At 48.1% G+C, this 17,764-nt stretch overlaps 1 protein-coding gene across 1 annotated transcript in view; it reads left to right on the top strand.

Annotated features, from left to right (window-relative positions):
* Positions 1 to 7,776, top strand: part of LOC145793298 (uncharacterized) — a 29,563-nt gene extending 21,787 nt beyond the window's left edge. The window contains exons 2-5 of the mRNA XM_082876091.1: positions 6,014 to 6,175; positions 6,268 to 6,861; positions 6,943 to 7,041; positions 7,250 to 7,776. Coding sequence (XP_082732217.1) covers positions 6,014 to 6,175; positions 6,268 to 6,861; positions 6,943 to 7,041; positions 7,250 to 7,612 — 1,218 coding nt within the window. The 3' untranslated portion in view covers positions 7,613 to 7,776. The remainder of the gene's footprint in view (positions 1 to 6,013; positions 6,176 to 6,267; positions 6,862 to 6,942; positions 7,042 to 7,249) is intronic.
* Positions 7,777 to 17,764: the final 9,988 nt, after the last annotated feature.

Below are 17,764 nucleotides of genomic sequence, written 5' to 3'. Positions count from 1 at the left end.
TCAACATTAGCCTAGAAAGAGGGGTTCAAAAGGCAATTCGAATTACTGGCCGGCCATGAACTTTTAGGGGCCTCCCAGGTGTGTAGATCACAGATATGTGGTTGAAAGTTGGCAACATTAGCTCCAAGGTATTCAACATTAGCCCGGAAGTGCGAAAAACGGGCGCCGGGAGGCTCCGGAGGAGAGATAACTGGTTGCTGCAACAATTGCTGGCCTCCCACCCTTCAGTGACCTTCCCTGTGATAAAACAGAGGTACCTGCCAAAAATGAACGAAAACCGTTGCAAAACGAATGTTCGGGAGCCAAAACACGCAGTTCGGGGTCCCGAAAATGGGCTGTTAAGCACCGAAAATGGTATTCGACCTCGAAGTGGGTTTCTCAGCCCCCAGTGTCTCTCAAAAGGGAGAAAATAAGATGTATGCCAAAAATCAGAGCAATAGGAGGTGGTTAAGCGGTCCTGAACCGAGGCACACGGCCTGACAGCTCCGAAAACCGGGAACCGGACTCCGAAATGGGCAAAATGGCCTGCGGCCACCAAAAGTAGCCTACGGACATTGAGAGATGGTCTACGGGACCTCTCCCTTCCCTCAAGAAAAGAAACAAAGAAAACCGAGTTTGGTTCGCAAACCGAGGCAAGGCACAGAAGAGGGTTCGGACGTCCGGAGGCAGGGCTCACGGCCGCGACTCTGAAACTTCTGAACAAGCACATTATGCAACATCACCGAGCGCTCCATCGGTGACGTCTGAGTCTTAAGGTCGGTCAAAAATGGGGTGTCTACAGTTGCCCCTCTTTGACAGAACTCGGAAGTCACAAGTGACGGGAGTGAATGTCAAAGCCCAGAGACGACCCATTTTTGACAAGGCCGAAGACTTAGACAAATATACAGGATAAACAGAGATGTGCCCGCAGGCATGCCCGCAGGCAGGGGGCAAAATGCAAATGATATGCAAGAAGCCGAAGGTAACCCAATGATCATGCAAATGCAGTAAGCTGTAATGAAGCAAGTATTCGCAAATAGATGCAACAGTTTTAAGCAAGAATGCAAAGCAACAACTACATTTCATGCAGTTAAGAATGCGGAGGATTATTCAATCCCCGCCACGTCTCACACGGAGATGATACGATACCTGCGCGATTCGTCTGGTCGCACCAGCCTCAATTGAACCGTACATACAATATCGTGCCTGCAAAAGAGAGAAATTGCAACAAGCACAATATGCTAACAACATGTATTTAACACACGCAGTGCCGATGAGTGTATGCATCGCAATGCAAGAATGGAACATGCGTGACAACGCATGCTCAAACACAGAGGTATACAAATATCAAGAAATGTACATGACAATGTGAGTATGCTCATGAGAATGCAAGTTTTGTGCATGAAAGTACAAAATGAAACATGAATCAGGGTGTTCATTTGTCATGAAACAACGAGTACGGAAATGCGTGTTTCGGCGAAGGTAACTCGATCACGGCCTCCGATCCGCTTCATTGAAAGGTTACAACTCATTCAAAAAGGATATACTTTGATTTCGATGAATGATGATGAGCCACATGTCAAAACTTGAAACCGAAGTCCCGACGGAGCTATTTCGCGACCGGAAGTGTACTTTTCTTGAACTTTTTCAGGTCCCGGGAACTCCGATCTTCCTCAAAATTTGCAGAGAGCTAGGTGAGCATGTGGGGAGCATGGCCGGCCGTTCATCTTCCCAAGGGGGGGTGTCCAACCGTTTTCCATTAAAGCTAATGGCTGGCCGGCCATTTCTGCAAAAAGCAGATGGCTGGCCAGCTAGAAAAAGGGGCCGGCCGGCCATGGCCTTTTTCCGGGGGCATTTCGGTCTTTTTCCCTCCTTTTGGCATGCCTCTTCAACCAAGACTTGAGGCTTATAAAAGGCAGCCGAGCCCCCTTCATTTTCTTGCCTTCTACAACGCTTTCCTCTCCAGATCTGAGTTTTACGCGCGTTTTCCAACGCCCCGCGCAAATTGTTTTCGCAAAAACATTCAGTTTTAAGCATTTTGGAGCGATTAAATTCCGGCTTCGGAGCTTCTTTTTGCATTTTCACCACTTGAGGTAAGTTTATATTAATATTTGGAAGATTTTCTCGGGAGTTGACTTTTGTTGACTTTTTATTTCCCGAGAGTTGACTTTTGTTGACTTTTTCCAATTTTTGCCCATTTTGCTCATTTTTCCTCCCTTTTGCAGATTCTTGAAAATGGCGGGCAATTCTCCTCACGGCGGAGGTTTTTCAGGTGCCGGCGATGATTTCGATCCTATGACTCTACCCCCGAGGACCCGACCTTTCATTCCCGGGAGGTACCGTCCGGCAGCACATGTCCTCCCTCGTGCTGTCTTTCGTCACTTTACCAGTTTTGACGAGCGAGCACCCGGGGATCTGCTTCTCAGAGAGCCGGAGCAGCATCTCTCTCACGAGGCCCGAGAGGTATTTACCTCATCTTCTGTATTTTACATTTCGCATCTTTGCCATGCTTGAACATGCAGTTTAGCTTATGACATAGTACTTTGCTTACATCTTGAGTATGTAGTTTCAACACTTGAACTTCTGAACACTTGGCTCACCAATTAATTGCGAACACACAGCCCACATTAGAACACACGGCTCAAACACTGATTTGTCGAACACACAGCCAGAATTCGAAAGTGAACACACAGCCCACACTTTAAATTTTCTGAACACGCAGCCCAGATAGATAGTGAACACGCAGCCCACAATTTAACTGAAAGTTGAACACGCAGCCCAAATTTCAAATTTTCTGAACACGCAGCCCAGATAGATAGTGAACACGCAGCCCACAATTTAACTGAAAGTTGAACACGCAGCCCAAATTTCAAATTTTCTGAACACGCAGCCCAGATAGATAGTGAACACGCAGCCCACAATTAACTGAAAGTTGAACACGCAGCCCAAATTTCAAATTTTCTGAACACGCAGCCCAGATAGATAGTGAACACGCAGCCCACAATTTAACTGAAAGTTTGAACACGCAGCCCACAAATTAACTGAAAGTTGAACACGCAGCCCAAATTTCAAATTTTCTGAACACGCAGCCCAGGTAGATAGTGAACACGCAGCCCACAATTTAACTGAAAGTTGAACACGCAGCCCAAATTTCAAATTTTCTAAACACGCAGCCCAGGTAGATAGTGAACACGCAGCCCACAAATTAACTGAAAGTTTGAACACGCAGCCCAAATTTCAAATTTTCTGAACACGCAGCCCAGATAGATAGTGAACACGCAGCCCACAAATTAACTGAAAGTTGAACACGCAGCCCAAATTTCAAATTTTCTGAACACGCAGCCCAGGTAGATAGTGAACACACAGCCCACAATTTAACTGAAAGTTGAACACGCAGCCCAAATTTCAAATTTTCTGAACACGCAGCCCAGATAGATAGTGAACACGCAGCCCACAAATTAACTGAAAGTTTGAACACGCAGCCCAAATTTCAAATTTTCTGAACACGCAGCCCAGATAGATAGTGAACACGCAACCCACAAATTAACTGAAAGTTGAACACGCAGCCCAAATTTCAAATTTTCTGAACATGCAGCCCAGGTAGATAGTGAACACGCAGCCCACAATTTGACTGAAAGTTGAACACGCAGCCCAAATTTCAAATTTTCTGAACACGCAGCCCACAATTTAACTGAAAGTTGAACACGCAGCCCAAATTTCAAATTTTCTGAACACGCAGCCCAGGTAGATAGTGAACACGCAGCCCACAAATTAACTGAAAGTTTGAACACGCAGCCCAAATTTCAAATTTTCTGAACACGCAGCCCAGATAGATAGTGAACACGCAGCCCACAAATTAACTAAAAGTTGAACACGCAGCCCAAATTTCAAATTTTCTGAACACGCAGCCCAGGTAGATAGTGAACACGCAGCCCACAATTTAACTGAAAGTTGAACACGCAGCCCAAATTTCAAATTTTCTGAACACGCAGCCCAGATAGATAGTGAACACGCAGCCCACAATTTAACTGAAAGTTGAACACGCAGCCCAAATTTCAAATTTTCTGAACACGCAGCCCAGGTAGATAGTGAACACGCAGCCCACAATTTGACTGAAAGTTGAACACGCAGCCCAAATTTCAAATTTTCTGAACACGCAGCCCAGGTAGATAGTGAACACGCAGCCCACAATTTAACTGAAAGTTGAACACGCAGCCCAAATTTCAAATTTTCTGAACACGCAGCCCAGGTAGATAGTGAACACGTAGCCCACAAATTAACTGAAAGTTTGAACACGCAGCCCAAATTTCAAATTTTCTGAACACGCAGCCCAGATAGATAGTGAACACGCAGCCCACAAATTAACTGAAAGTTGAACATGCAGCCCAAATTTCAAATTTTCTGAACACGCAGCCCAGGTAGATAGTGAACACGCAGCCCACAAATTAACTGAAAGTTGAACACGCAGCCCAAATTTCAAATTTTCTGAACACGCAGCCCAGGTAGATAGTGAACACGCAGCCCACAATTTAACTGAAAGTTGAACACGCAGCCCAAATTTCAAATTTTCTGAACACGCAGCCCAGGTAGATAGTGAACACGCAGTCCACAAATTAACTGAAAGTTGAACACGCAGCCCAAATTTCAAATTTTCTGAACACGCAGCCCAGGTAGATAGTGAACACGCAGCCCACAAATTAACTGAAAGTTGAACACGCAGCCCAAATTTCAAATTTTCTGAACACGCAGCCCAGGTCGATAGTGAACACGCAGCCCACAATTTAACTGAAAGTTGAACACGCAGCCCAAATTTCAAATTTTCTGAACACGCAGCCCAGGTAGATAGTGAACACGCAGCCCACAAATTAACTGAAAGTTGAACACGCAGCCCAAATTTTAAATTTTCTGAACACGCAGCCCAGATAGATAGTGAACACGCAGCCCACAATTTAACTGAAAGTTGAACACGCAGCCCAAATTTCAAATTTTCTGAACACGCAGCCCAGGTAGATAGTGAACACGCAGCCCACAATTTAACTGAAAGTTGAACACGCAGCCCAAATTTCAAATTTTCTGAACACGCAGCCCAGGTAGATTTTGCATGTAGCTTATTTCACTTCATCGGCACACAGCCCATTCATTTCATTGGCACACAGCCCATTCAAATTTCATTGGCACACAGCCCATTCATTTCATTGGCACACAGCCCATTCATTTCATTATTGACACATGTATTCATTCTGAATGCAGGCTTGTTCCCGGAGTGTGCGGGGATATGGTTCCACCATGGCGCGGGATTGGTATGCTGAGCTCCCGGAGGGCGTCAGAGACTTAGTAGACTTGGCGGGATTTGGACCCTTCTGCGTCGGGTTGTCACGTTGTCCCGCCAGGAGGACATTGATGGCAGCCTTGGTAGAGAGATGGTGGGACACCACCAATTCCTTTCATTTCTCTGCTACCGGGGATATGACCATGACCCCTTTTGACTTCGCTGTATTGACTGGTTTAGACGTCGGAGGTTGGTCCATCCCTTACGATGAGGATATGGGCGAGTGAGAGGCCGCTTGGATGTATTTATTGGGGGCTCACCCACCTGTTGATAGGGTCTCTGGGAGAGTCCGATATACTTGGTTCTCTTCCCATTTCCGGCGGGCGGAGATGGTGCCTGAGACTCCCGAGGAGACGGAGCAGTATGCTCGTGGTTTCCTGATGTTCCTCTTCGGGACTACCCTGTTCGCCGACAGAGGGAACACCGTCGGGCTATATCTGCTGAGCGCTCTAGTCGACCTATCACAGGTCCATAGATATGACTGGGGTGGCGTCGGCCTGGCTACCCTTTATTTTTATATGAGCGCGACCTCCCGTGGGCGGGGCGATTTGCTTGGCGGCTACTGGAGAGCCTGGGAGGTACTTTCTGTCCCGTTGATTTACATTTCTGCTTTTCATCATTTGTACATTGCACACACAGCGCACTTTTACAGTATGTATTTTGCTCTCAGCATTTCGTACTTACATTCTGCACTGCTTTTCTCAGCTATGGGTTTATGTATACTTCCCATCATTAGCCCCAGAGCTGGAGGTGGTAGGGATCCCCGTGACCCCATACTCATTGATATTCGAGGGCCCGCACCGGCCGAGGCCTCGAGAGACCCTCCTTCGCCTGCGACAGTACTTCGACACTGTGCGACATTCAGAGGTACTTCAGAACTTTCAGTTCTTTTCATTTTCATCTTTGATTTGCTCTGTACATTCTGATTTCTGATCGGTTTATGCATTTGTCATCCGCAGATTACATGGCAGCCCTGGGTGTCCCTGGGTGATGGTCTCCGACTTCAGTATACCGGAGCATCGGACATCTCTCAGTATAGGGTCCTGCTCGAAGGGCCGGTTGGCAGGGCATGGTTCCTGGGGGAGCGCTTTCTGCGCCAGGTATGGGGGTATCTTTCTCAGGATATTCCTGCAGTACCCCCAGCCAGTATGTGGACCGCTGATAGACTCTCTTACTCAGAGGTAGTCGGCGCCATGCTGGGTACTGATGCTTTATTGCATATTGAGGAGGGGGACTACGCCACTTACCGTCACATATATTTGATGCCTCCATTGACGGAAGCTCGTATCCCGATGATGAGGCCTGCCGGTATGTCATCCTCGGGTCAGGCTCAGGCTCGAGCTACAGACGTCCCTTCTTCTAGCAGGGCCGGTACATCTAGAGGTGGGAGTAGACCGGTTCCTCCGGCTCCGTCGGTTCATCCTCATGTCGGATGGCCAGATATGCCTACTGAGTTGATGGCGTGGCAGTATGGGGCTATCTCTCCGACCCCGATCCCGCTAGAGCCTCCGATGCCCAGCGATCGATACGCCATTGATCCGGACTCACCGCCGGTACGCTCCACTTTTTTCATTTGTCATTCAGATGTTTAGACACTCTTCTGTTCACTGATGATTATGAGCTCATTTTTGCAGCCATCGCGAGGGTACATAGAGGAGGTGGTTGGACTGGTGGCCACACTCGAGGGCATGGTCCTGCGTAGGGAGGCACAGTTGTCTGTCGCGGGCATCCAGGTACCCTTCAGTTTTCTGGCATTTATCATACTTCTGATGACATGCTGATTTCTACTGCATCGATAGACTATTTGTGTAGAGCACATCTGACACACACTCCACTTGTACACTGTATTTACATGCACTTACTTCACGTAGCCTCTGCTTGTATCTGCATCTGATGTATATATTTGGATTGATGCATTTGAATTGAATTCTTTGTTTTCAGATGCCTTCATGGTCCGGTCAGCCGCAGGCCAGGCCATCTGGGCCTCATTGGGGAGCTGGGCCATCTGGGCCTTTTCAGGGGGCGGGGCCATCCCGAGGAGCCGGACCATCTAGGCCTTTTCGAGGAGCTCGAGGGGGGCCTGTCCGCAGACGCAGGGCTCATGTCGTGGAGGTGGAGCCTGAGGAGGAGGAGGAGGAGGAGGCCACAGATCGTCAGTCCGAGACGTCTGCCGGGGAGGAGGAGGAGGAGGCTGAGGAGGATCCTGAGGATGACAACTCCGACTCAGATGATGATGATGCTGTGGAGATTGTCCCGCAGAAGAGGATGAGGAGCGCTTCTCGTTCCCGCTCTCGAGGACTTTGATGCTGCTATTTCCTGCTTTATTTTCCCTTTTTCGTTTTTTACTAGTAGTTTGTAGCACTTTGCACATTGTTAGGCAGTTTTATTTTTTGTAAAACTTGTACCTTTGTTTGTTGTAAAGCATGATGAAATGAAATAGCTTTTGAAAAGGTGTTTGTATTTTTAGCATCGTATCGCATCATTTTATTTTGCACAAAAATGAAATTGAATGGAAATGCGCATTGTGTAATCACTAAGTCAGGTAGTGAACCGACGCAACAAACTAAGCAACTCAACTTACTAAGATATAACAGAATCTTTAGCAAGTTTACAACTCGATAAGCAAAATGCAACAACACAAATAAACAAGACTTTAACAAAAATTGCTTAAACAGAGAGCAATGACTCAAAAACACAAAACGCGTCCGCTCGACAAACAACTCGATAAGCAAAATGCAACAACTCGATAACCAAAACTCAACAACGACAAAGTGTACTTCTGACGATCTGGGTACCGGAACGCATCCGAAACGGAGGCCTTTGACTCTCCCGTTGCATGGAAACACTTGGAATTCTCCCTCGAAGGGTAAAACAGGGCCAAGGAGATACACTGCAGCATTGCTGGCTATCCCTGGGAGCCGGCCGGCCATTTTTTGAAAAAGAGAATGGCTGGCCAGCCAGAAAAGGTGGCCGGCCGGCCACTCAGTCCTGCAGCCACCAGATTTTTGACACGTGTCCCCGTGAACAGTGTTTTTCCTTCTATAAAAGCCTCAACTTCGGGAACATTCATTTCATCTTAGTTTTAGACAAAGATGGAGGCGTTTCTCGCAGAAAATGTCACCTCTTGGATCTCTTCTCTAGATGGCTCGGAAAAGCTGAATTTTCGGGGTTTCGGCTTGAATGCACTATTCACATTGAGCCGTACTCCGTTACATCTCCCTTTTCTCCATGCCGCGGCAAGGTTCTGGAATCCAGTGACGCACGTTTTTAGCTTTGGCGGCCAAGAGGTGTGTCCCACTTTCGAAGATTTTCAGGTTTTGATGGAGTCTGAGTGCTCTGAAGTGATCTTGCCCCAGCTCCGTTTTGGTCACGCCCAGGCTTTAGGGCGGATGTGTGGGCTCACGGCGCATGATGCTCGATCTCTGATCTGCAGTGGGGAACTGGACATCCTCGGCTTGATCCATCGTTTTTCCGACGCTGGTGACCGCAGCAACCATTATTGGCAGGGTTTCCGGCAACACGCCCTCTGCTTATGTATGTTGTCTCACTTTCTGCTTTCCTCGGGCTTCGGCGGGGCTAGCATTCGCCTGATTGAAGTCGCCCAAGGTTTGAGAGAAGGAAAGAGCTGTATTGCCATGACCTTGGCCGAGACTCTGATGGGTTTAGATTCTGTCTATCGCCGGGAGGCGACTAGGTTTGCTGGGAGTCCGCTGCTGCTGCAGGTAATGTTTCCCACCCGACCTCACATATATATTTGCTCACATCACTCGACCCTCAGGTTCGGTTTTTCTCACAAAACCCTTGTCTTACTTTTCTCTCATCGTACATCTCTCTATTCTTTATTCTCTCATTTTCCATCCCTCCCCCAGGTATGGTTAATGGATAAGTTGCAGGTCGTGGACTCTTGCCCGGCTTATTCAGCTCGAGGTTACTTCTTTCGGCAGCGCCTTGTCAATGCTCTCGACGAAAGGTGGTGGTTCGATTGGATGTGTAATTTGTCCGCAGACAGCATTGCCTGGCGTTGCCCTTGGCTCAACCTCCCGGCAATGAGCTATAGTATGTCTCGGCTGATTGGGATCCAATTGATTGGTCTAACCCACTACGTATTCTATTTTCCGTTCCGGTTTCTGCGTCAGTTTGGCCACGATCAGACCTGTCCACTGGAGGGGATTGAGTATCCAGCCGCTTTCCCGATCCGGGGTGCACAGCTTGCCCGATATGCCACGGCATGGAGGACTAGAGAGCTCCTGGCCCCTGCTTCAACTTTCAGTTGCACCTTGTCCGATGAGTGCGTGGATTGGCTCAATGAGGAGGCACAAGTTGGGCCCAGCTTGGCATCAAATGCTTCGTCCAGCTCTGGGAGGGGACGCAGAGATACTTGATTCAACTATGCCCCAAATTTATTGCTTATTTAGCATTTTCAAGTTTTCTTTATGAATGTACTAAAATAAGCAACCTGGATTATAATGCAAGAGCAGGAGAACTCTATTTTGAAATCAATGAAATTGAAAGTTGTGGTACTGAAAATTTTTCACTTTTGGTCCAAAAATGGTCTTAGTCGTAAAAAGATTAATTTGAACACAGTCAATTTTTTATTAAAACTTTTCAAAACCATTTTCGATGTGGATCAGAATTGGACACGCCGAAAGTCTGTCACTGAGATGCACAACCCCAGATCCCTGCAACTGGAAAGTTGCCCCTAGTCTGAAGAACAAAGCGGCACTTCATAGCAACGGAAAGTTGCCCCTTGTTTGAATAACTTTGCACCGTCTTGGCAACGGAAAGTTGCCCCTAGTTTGAACAGCACTGTACCGGAGATCACGATAAATGCTGATGGATAAAGATGACTGAGATGATCAAAATGGACAGAGTTGATCGGGGAAAAGTTTATGGCTGAACTTCAAGGTGAAGTTGCCTACGTATCCCAAAGATGGGAATCAAGCCTTACGTAGTTCAGGCTAAGGTTCACTCGAGTATTTTCACTCTCCTTTTGCGCTCTAACTTTTGCCAAGGCCGCCCTTTGCGGGTTTTCAACCTTGCGAGCTCAGTTTTTATATTTTCTAATTTTTTTGTGCTCTGACTTTTGCCTAGGTCGCCCTTTCGGGTTTTCGGCCTAGCGAGCCTCTCAAGGATAGTATTTCTTCAACTTGTCCATATTGATCGGTTGTGAGAACTCCAAGCCATCTAGATCCATCAGAACCACAGCTCCACCTGACCAGATAGCTTTGATGATGTAAGGACCAGTCCAATTAGGTTTGAATTTACCCCTTGGGTCGTGGATGGGAGCTCGGTTGTCTTTGAGCACCAAATCTCCTTCTTTCAGATTCCTGGACTTAACCTTCTTGTTGAAAGCCCAGGCAATTCTGCGTTGATAGCCTTGGATGTGGTACAGTGCTTTCAGTCTTCTTTCATCAAAGAGCATGAGTTCTTCGAATCGGCTTTGCTGCCAATCTGCTTCGGCTATCTGGCATTCAGCCAATACTCGTAACGACGGAACCTCAATCTCAATGGGTAGAACAGCCTCCATTCCATAGACCAACGAATATGGAGTTGCTCCAGTAGAAGTTCTGATTGAAGTCCTGTAGCCCCACAGAGCAAATGGCAGCTTGTCTGGCCAATCTCGATAGGTTTCCACCATCTTCTGTAGTATATGCTTGATATTCTTGTTGGCGGCCTCAACCGCTCCGTTGGTCTGCGGCCTGTATGTAGATGACTTATGAAAAGCCACATTGTATTTCTCCAACAAGTCTATCACTTCTTTCTTGAAGTGGGAACCATTATCTGAAATTATCTCGTTTGGCACCCCGTAGCGACAGATGATGTTGTTCCTGATGAACTTTGCGACATGCGATGCCTTCAACACCGCGTATGATTGGGCCTCGACCCACTTTGTGAAATAATCTATCACTACTAGGATAAACTCATGCCCGTTTGACCCCTTCGGGGTAACAGCTCCGATCACATCAATTCCCCAGATTGAAAAAGGCCACGGCGAAGTCATGTTGTACAGTTTTGACGGCGGGATGTTCATGCGATTTGCATGAATTTGACACTTGTGGCATCGCCGAACAAAGCTAATACAATCCTCCTCCATGGTTGACCAGTAGTAGCCCTGTCTGAGAATCTTTCTAGCCAGCATTACCCCATTCATATGTGCACCGCACTCCCCCCCATGGATGGCCTCCATCAGGCGTTTTGACTCTTCAGCTTCGACACAGAGCTTATGCATTCCCAGATGACCCCTTTTGTATAACTTTCCCCCGCAGATGCTAAACTGAGCAGCCATTCTTCTGACAGCCCTTTTATCCTTGGCATTTGCCCCTAGTGGATATGTCTCCTTTTCCAAGAAGTTCCAGATATCGTAGTACCAGGGGTTGCCGTCTTGAACCTCATCTATGGCGGAAATTGACTCGTATGCCGGCATGAACTTCTGATCAATAATGACTGGACGCATCCGGACTCCGGACGGGATGTCTATCATAGAAGATAGAGTTGCTAGTGAATCTGCAAACCTGTTGTTCTCTCTTACGAGGTGGGTGAAATTTAGCTTCTCAAACCGAGGAATTAGCAGATCCAAGGTTTGGTGGTAGATTATCATCCTTTCCTCCTTGACTTTCCAATCTCCTTTCGCTTGAGACACAACAAGGTTCGAGTCCCCAATGACGTCCAATCGTCTTGCCCCTAGTTCTAGGGCTGCTTCCAGGCCAGCAATACATGCTTCATACTCTGCTTCATTGTTAGAAACTTTGAACCGGAGCTTGAATGCTAAAGGGATACGGGAATCATCAGGCGCTATTAGCAACACCCCTATCCCATACCCATACTGGTTTGACGCTCCGTCAAAGTACATTGTCCAAGTTTCATCTTCGACGTGCAGAATAGCTTCATCTGGGAATAGATACTCAATCGCTTCATCCCCCTCAACCGGGTGGTCGGCAAGGAACTCCGCTACCGCTCTACCTTTTACTGACTTGCGCGTTACATACTTCAAATCAAATTCGGAGAGCAACAGCAGCCAACGAGCTAGCCTACCTGTAAGTGCTGGTTTCTCGAAGAGATATTTGATGGGGTCCAAACGCGAAACCAACATTACAGAGTGGGCTAACAGGTAGTGCCGCAGCTTCCTGGTTGCCCATACCAAGGCCAAACAAGCCTTCTCCAGTGGTGTATAGCGGGTCTCGTAATCTAGCATCTTTTTGCTCAGATAGTAGATGGCTCTTTCCACTTTGTCTTCTGACTCCTGCGCGAGCATGCAGCCCATGGTAGTCTCAGTTACCGAAAGGTACAGTATCAACGGTCTCCCCGGCTCTGGCGGTGACAACACGGGTGGGTTCTGTAGATACTCTTTGATCTGCTCAAAAGCTGCTTGACATCGGCCGTCCCACTGGAATTTCTTTCCTTTCTTCAGGAGACCAAAAAGTGGTTCACAAGTCAAGGTTAATTTGGAAATAAACCGTCTTATGAATTGCACTTTACCCAGAAAGCCTCGCACCTCCTTTTCAGTCCTTGGTGGTGGCATTTCTAAGATGGCCTTGATTTTGGAAGGGTCGACCTCGATGCCCCTTTGTGTGATCAGAAACCCTAGCATCTTCCCTGCTGTAACACCAAACGTGCATTTCTGGGGATTCAGTCGCAGCCGAAACTCTTTGATCCTTTGAAAGAATTTTTGTAAGGCAGTGTAGTGGCCCTCTCTATCTTTGGACTTGACAATCATGTCGTCCACATACACCTCGACCTCTTTATGGATCATATCATGCAATATTGTAGTCGCTGCCCGTTGATATGTAGCTCCTGCATTTTTCAACCCGAATGGCATCACTCTATAACAATATGTACCCCACGGGGTAGTGAACGCAGTCTTCTCCCGGTCTTCAGGTGCCATCACTATCTGGTTATAGCCTGAGAAACCATCCATAAACGAAAGCAAGGCATGTCCTGCCGTGAAATCCACCAATTCGTCAATGTGCGGCAAGGGGAAGTCGTCCTTCGGACTGGCCCTGTTCAAATCTCTGAAGTCTACACAGACCCGAATTCTGCCGTCTTTCTTTGGCACCGGAACTATGTTGGCCAACCAAGTTGGATATTCAGATACCAGCAGGAACCCTGCGTCAATTTGCTTGGTGACCTCTTCCTTGATCTTGAGAGCCCAGTCTGGGCGAATCCTTCTGAGTTTCTGTTTGACAGGGCGGGCCTCGGGATCAAGAGGGATCCGGTGCTGTACAATCTCAGGATCGATTCCAGGCATGTCTTCATAGGACCATGCGAAAACATCTTTGAAATCTTTTAATAAAGCGACTAAGCGCTCGCGCTCCTCTGAAGACAACGTGGACCCGATCTGGACCAGCCGCGGGTCCTTCTCAGTACCAACATTCACAGTAGTGATTTCATCCATTAAAGGTTTGACAAATCTTTCCTGCTCTTGATCAATTAATCGTTGCAAAACTGGAGGAATTTCTTCCTCGCTGTTTTCATCAAAATTTTGAAAATCCTGATTTAAGCAATAAATCAAAGGCACAGAAAAATACTCGGAAACCACATCCACATCATTCTCATTAAATACTTCCAAGCCGTCAGATTCCTCTGTTACAACAGACTCAAAAGAAAATGAAAAAGACGACCTAGACAGGACTGTGGTATCCGGGTTATCACCCCCAGGAATACCGGACTCAGACACAGTCGAGCTGGAATCTGATTCCGACGCAGAAGATTCGGTAGAATCAGATTCCGGCTCACTACCTGACCCGGAACTGCTAGATAAAAAGCCTTCTTCATATTGCCAGATGAGAGAAGGTGCGATAGATGCATCCAAGATCGGCGCTGGAAAGCCCGCAGCTATTTCATCTCCAATCACAGAAACCGAAGAGTTATCCCCCAAGCACTCTTGGCCGATCGGAGGATCTGATAGTAGACTCGCCAGTGCTACCCCCATTTCCAGCTCTGTACTCTCAGGATCCACTGCTTCACATTGCTCAACCTCAGTTGGTGGGTCTGTCTGCGTTTCGGCAACGTCATCCCCAGATAATTGTATGTCGAAGAAGATTTCAAAACCAGGCACGCGCTCCCCCTTCGCGTTTAGCCATGGCTCCGGGAAGCCGCAGAATGGAAAATCTTCCCCCTCCCGGACGAAACGTCCGTTTAGGGTACCCCAGATGGGCCTGTGCATTAAATCAAATGGCTTCCCGGCCTTCTTTGCCTTGGCCCTTCCGGCCATTTCTTTTCCTTTCCTTACCCAATCCTCTTTGGTGGGCAGATAACCCAGTCCAAAGGCGTGAGGGTTGTGTGGCACTTCGGCCAATACTGAGACGCCCTTCCGGCCGCTTCTCCCTAATCCCATCCCGGGGGTATGTTTTAGCTTGTTCATGAGGTATATAGATTGTGCACTAACATACATGCCCTCATTCACAGCCATGACATTCTGAACCACTTGAGCCTCGGCCAAAGTGAACCCCGACAAAAACACATCCTCCGTGCCGTGCTCGATCTCCAAGACAGGTGTGGACACTTCTGGCGGGGGATGGATTGATGAATTCCCAAAAACGATCGCTACCCCTTTCCCGTGGGGGTACTTTAGCATTTGATGTAGAGTGGAAGAGACTGCTTTGACCTGGTGCAACCATGGTCGCCCCAAAAGTAAGTTAAAGGTTGCGGGAACGTCCAAGATATGAAATTCAATGCTGTGTTGTCCCGGACCAACCTTGGTTTGAATTTTAACAGTCCCCATCACTTCCCTGCTGGTATTGTCGTATGCTCTGATCACTTGGGTAGTTGGGACGAAGTCTGCGGGTTTTAACCCGATTGCATATGCCGTTCTGGTTGGGCAGACATTAATCGCAGACCCGGTATCAACAAGTACCACCGGTATCCACTTATCTCTACATTCCACAGAAATATAGAGAGGTTTGTTATGACCTGTGCCCTCAGGCGGTAGCTCCTTGTCCGAAAAGGTTAATGCCGGGGAACCTCCTCCCGGAAAAACCAGCCCAACCAGCTGTTCAGGCGTGGTGTCTATGGAGAGTTTGGACTTGTCCATAGCAGATAGGACAGCTTCTCTGTGTACTCGTGATGCCATTAGCAGTCCCCAGATGGAGATGTTTGCTTGTATTTTCTTTAATTGCTTCAGCACAGCTTCCTCTTCAATCTGCTTCTCCTTCTGTCTTTCTGCTTCTCTGTCCTTCCCGGATGCCTCGGGTTGGTCCAGGTGTGGGGGTTTGAAGTACCGCCCACTTCTTGTCATATGGTCAACCTCATCGAGATACCAAGTATCATCCGGTTGGTTATTCCCCCAGTCTTCATCGGTGTGGGCAAGACACAAATCGTCATCTTCCCACCACATTCCGCTGGCAGCCAACAGACACCTGTCTGGCTCCGGTTTAGTTGCACTCTCAGTGCTCTCTGTCCATATGCTCGCAGCATTCTCCATTTTCGTGCACGCAGCACTTTCGGTCCCCTCGGGGCTTTTAGCTTTTCTAATTCTCTCAGCCTCCTCAAACTTTCCTTGCTCTAGTTGCGTCAGTACAGCTGGTTGTTCAACAGTTCCCATATCCATAATGCCCATGTCCTGAGCGGAATTCTTAACACCGGCGCTCTCCGGCGGTACAACTTGATTTTCGGCCGTTCCGGCCACAACTGATATTTCTGCCCCTGCCGGGCTCTGTTCTGGTTGGGCTTCCCCCATTGCATCCGGTTGATCTTCGAGCCATCCCGTGGCCTCCTCTGATCCCTCATAATCGTACCAATTAATTGACGCATCCCCCAGTTCCTGGTCGTCGAGAAATTGCAGGTTGGCCAAGTCTTCTTCGACGGCTGTCAGCTCATCTGCCCATAGCCCAGATCCATCCCCCCGGATCATGCATAGTTCTCCTGTCTCTGGCAATTCTACACTTAGCCCAATTCGGCTCATTGATAGGATGTACTTGCTTGGATCATAGACTCCCTCAGCAAAATTCTGCCTAGTCTCAGATTCAACAATCTCATTTCTTCCCAAAATCTGCCCTACTCCGTCTTCGACGGTCACCACCACCGGTTCTGGTTGGGTTTTGGAGATGTCCACCATGCACAAGAAATCAGTGCAATCGGGGAGGAGCACCTCCGGCTTGGGTAGGTGGGTGGGCGTAATATAGATGCTAGGATCGTAAGATGCGACCCCAGTCTGGATAAAGTTAATTCTTTTGGGAGGAGGAGCTTGGTTATGTGGTGGGAGGGGGTTGGTTGTGACATTGGGTTTATCAGGAGGCGCGATCACCTGTTTGTCAATAAGATCTTGAATCTCATGACGCAATCTGTAACAACGGTCGGTGTCGTGACCGTGTTGTTGGTGATATGTGCAGTACTTTGACGGGTCATATGAGGGGGGGAGTGGATTCGGTAATGGCTTTGGTTCCAGGGGTTTTAAATGATTTTTTCTGATCAATATCCCCAGAACTTTGGTCAGAGGCATATATAGTGGGGTAAAGGTTCTTTGGCCCCGCGGTTGGAATCTGTTTTGTGCGTTGCTTCCGGACGCGCCGGAGAAGGGTGTGGCAGTCATGGGCCTTGGAGGGGGAGGGGGAGTGGTGGTGACCATACCAACTTCCGAGGCTCTCGTATTTGCAGCGCCACTCGGGCCCGCATTGTTGTTACGGTTAAATGTCCTCCTCGGTTGTTCTCTGTCCTGGTCAAACAGACCTTGTTTCATTGCGTCTTCGATTTGCACCCCCATATCATGTAAATCTGCAAAAGTAGGGAAGGGGACTACAATCATCCTCTGCATTAGCTTTGGGTGGAGATTGCGCACAATCATCCGAATTTGATCTTTGTCAGTAGGCCTTAAAGTCATTGTTGACGCCTTTGCCCTCCAGCGGATCACAAAGTCCGAGAAAGATTCCTTGGGCTCTTGCCTCGTCGTTTCAAGATCACGGGTTGTGATCTCGATCTGAGTGTTGTATGAATATTGCGTGACAAAGGCCTCAGCCATCTCATCCCAATTCTTCTTTACTTCATCTTGTAATCTTGCGTACCAATGGGAGGCCACACCCGACAGGGTTCGGCCGAATAGTGAGAGCTTCTGTTGTCGCGTTAGGCCTATTGGCCGCAAGACATCCGCAAACAGTCGGATATGGACCATGGGATCGCCGGTCCCGTCAAAACGGTCGATTTGTGGCATTTTGAATCTATCGGGGAGCGTTACGGCCTCCTCGGTATATCCATCTCCGATATCCGGCATAGCCTTGACCCCTTGGGATTTTTTGAAGAGCTTTTCCAGTTTGCTCAATTTCAGAGCTGTATGATCAACCTCAACCTCGGATGGAGAGTCCGGGTGATTGGATGTATGGACCTTGGACAGTTGTGGTGGAAGCGGGGGCGGAGCTGGCCCCGTTGGAAGACTCGTGTCCTCTTGTACATTTTGGACAGTCGGTACAGTATTCTGGGTGTTCGGAGGAGCGTTCTGAATAGCAGGTGCCTGCTCAGGTATTGGGG

This window comes from Camellia sinensis, chromosome 6 (assembly GCF_055761805.1).
Source record: "Camellia sinensis isolate YWXY chromosome 6, ASM5576180v1, whole genome shotgun sequence".
Classification (NCBI taxonomy): domain Eukaryota; kingdom Viridiplantae; phylum Streptophyta; class Magnoliopsida; order Ericales; family Theaceae; genus Camellia; species Camellia sinensis.
The sequence above is the reverse complement of the archived record's forward strand: the minus strand, read 5'-3'. Positions and strand labels throughout refer to the sequence as shown.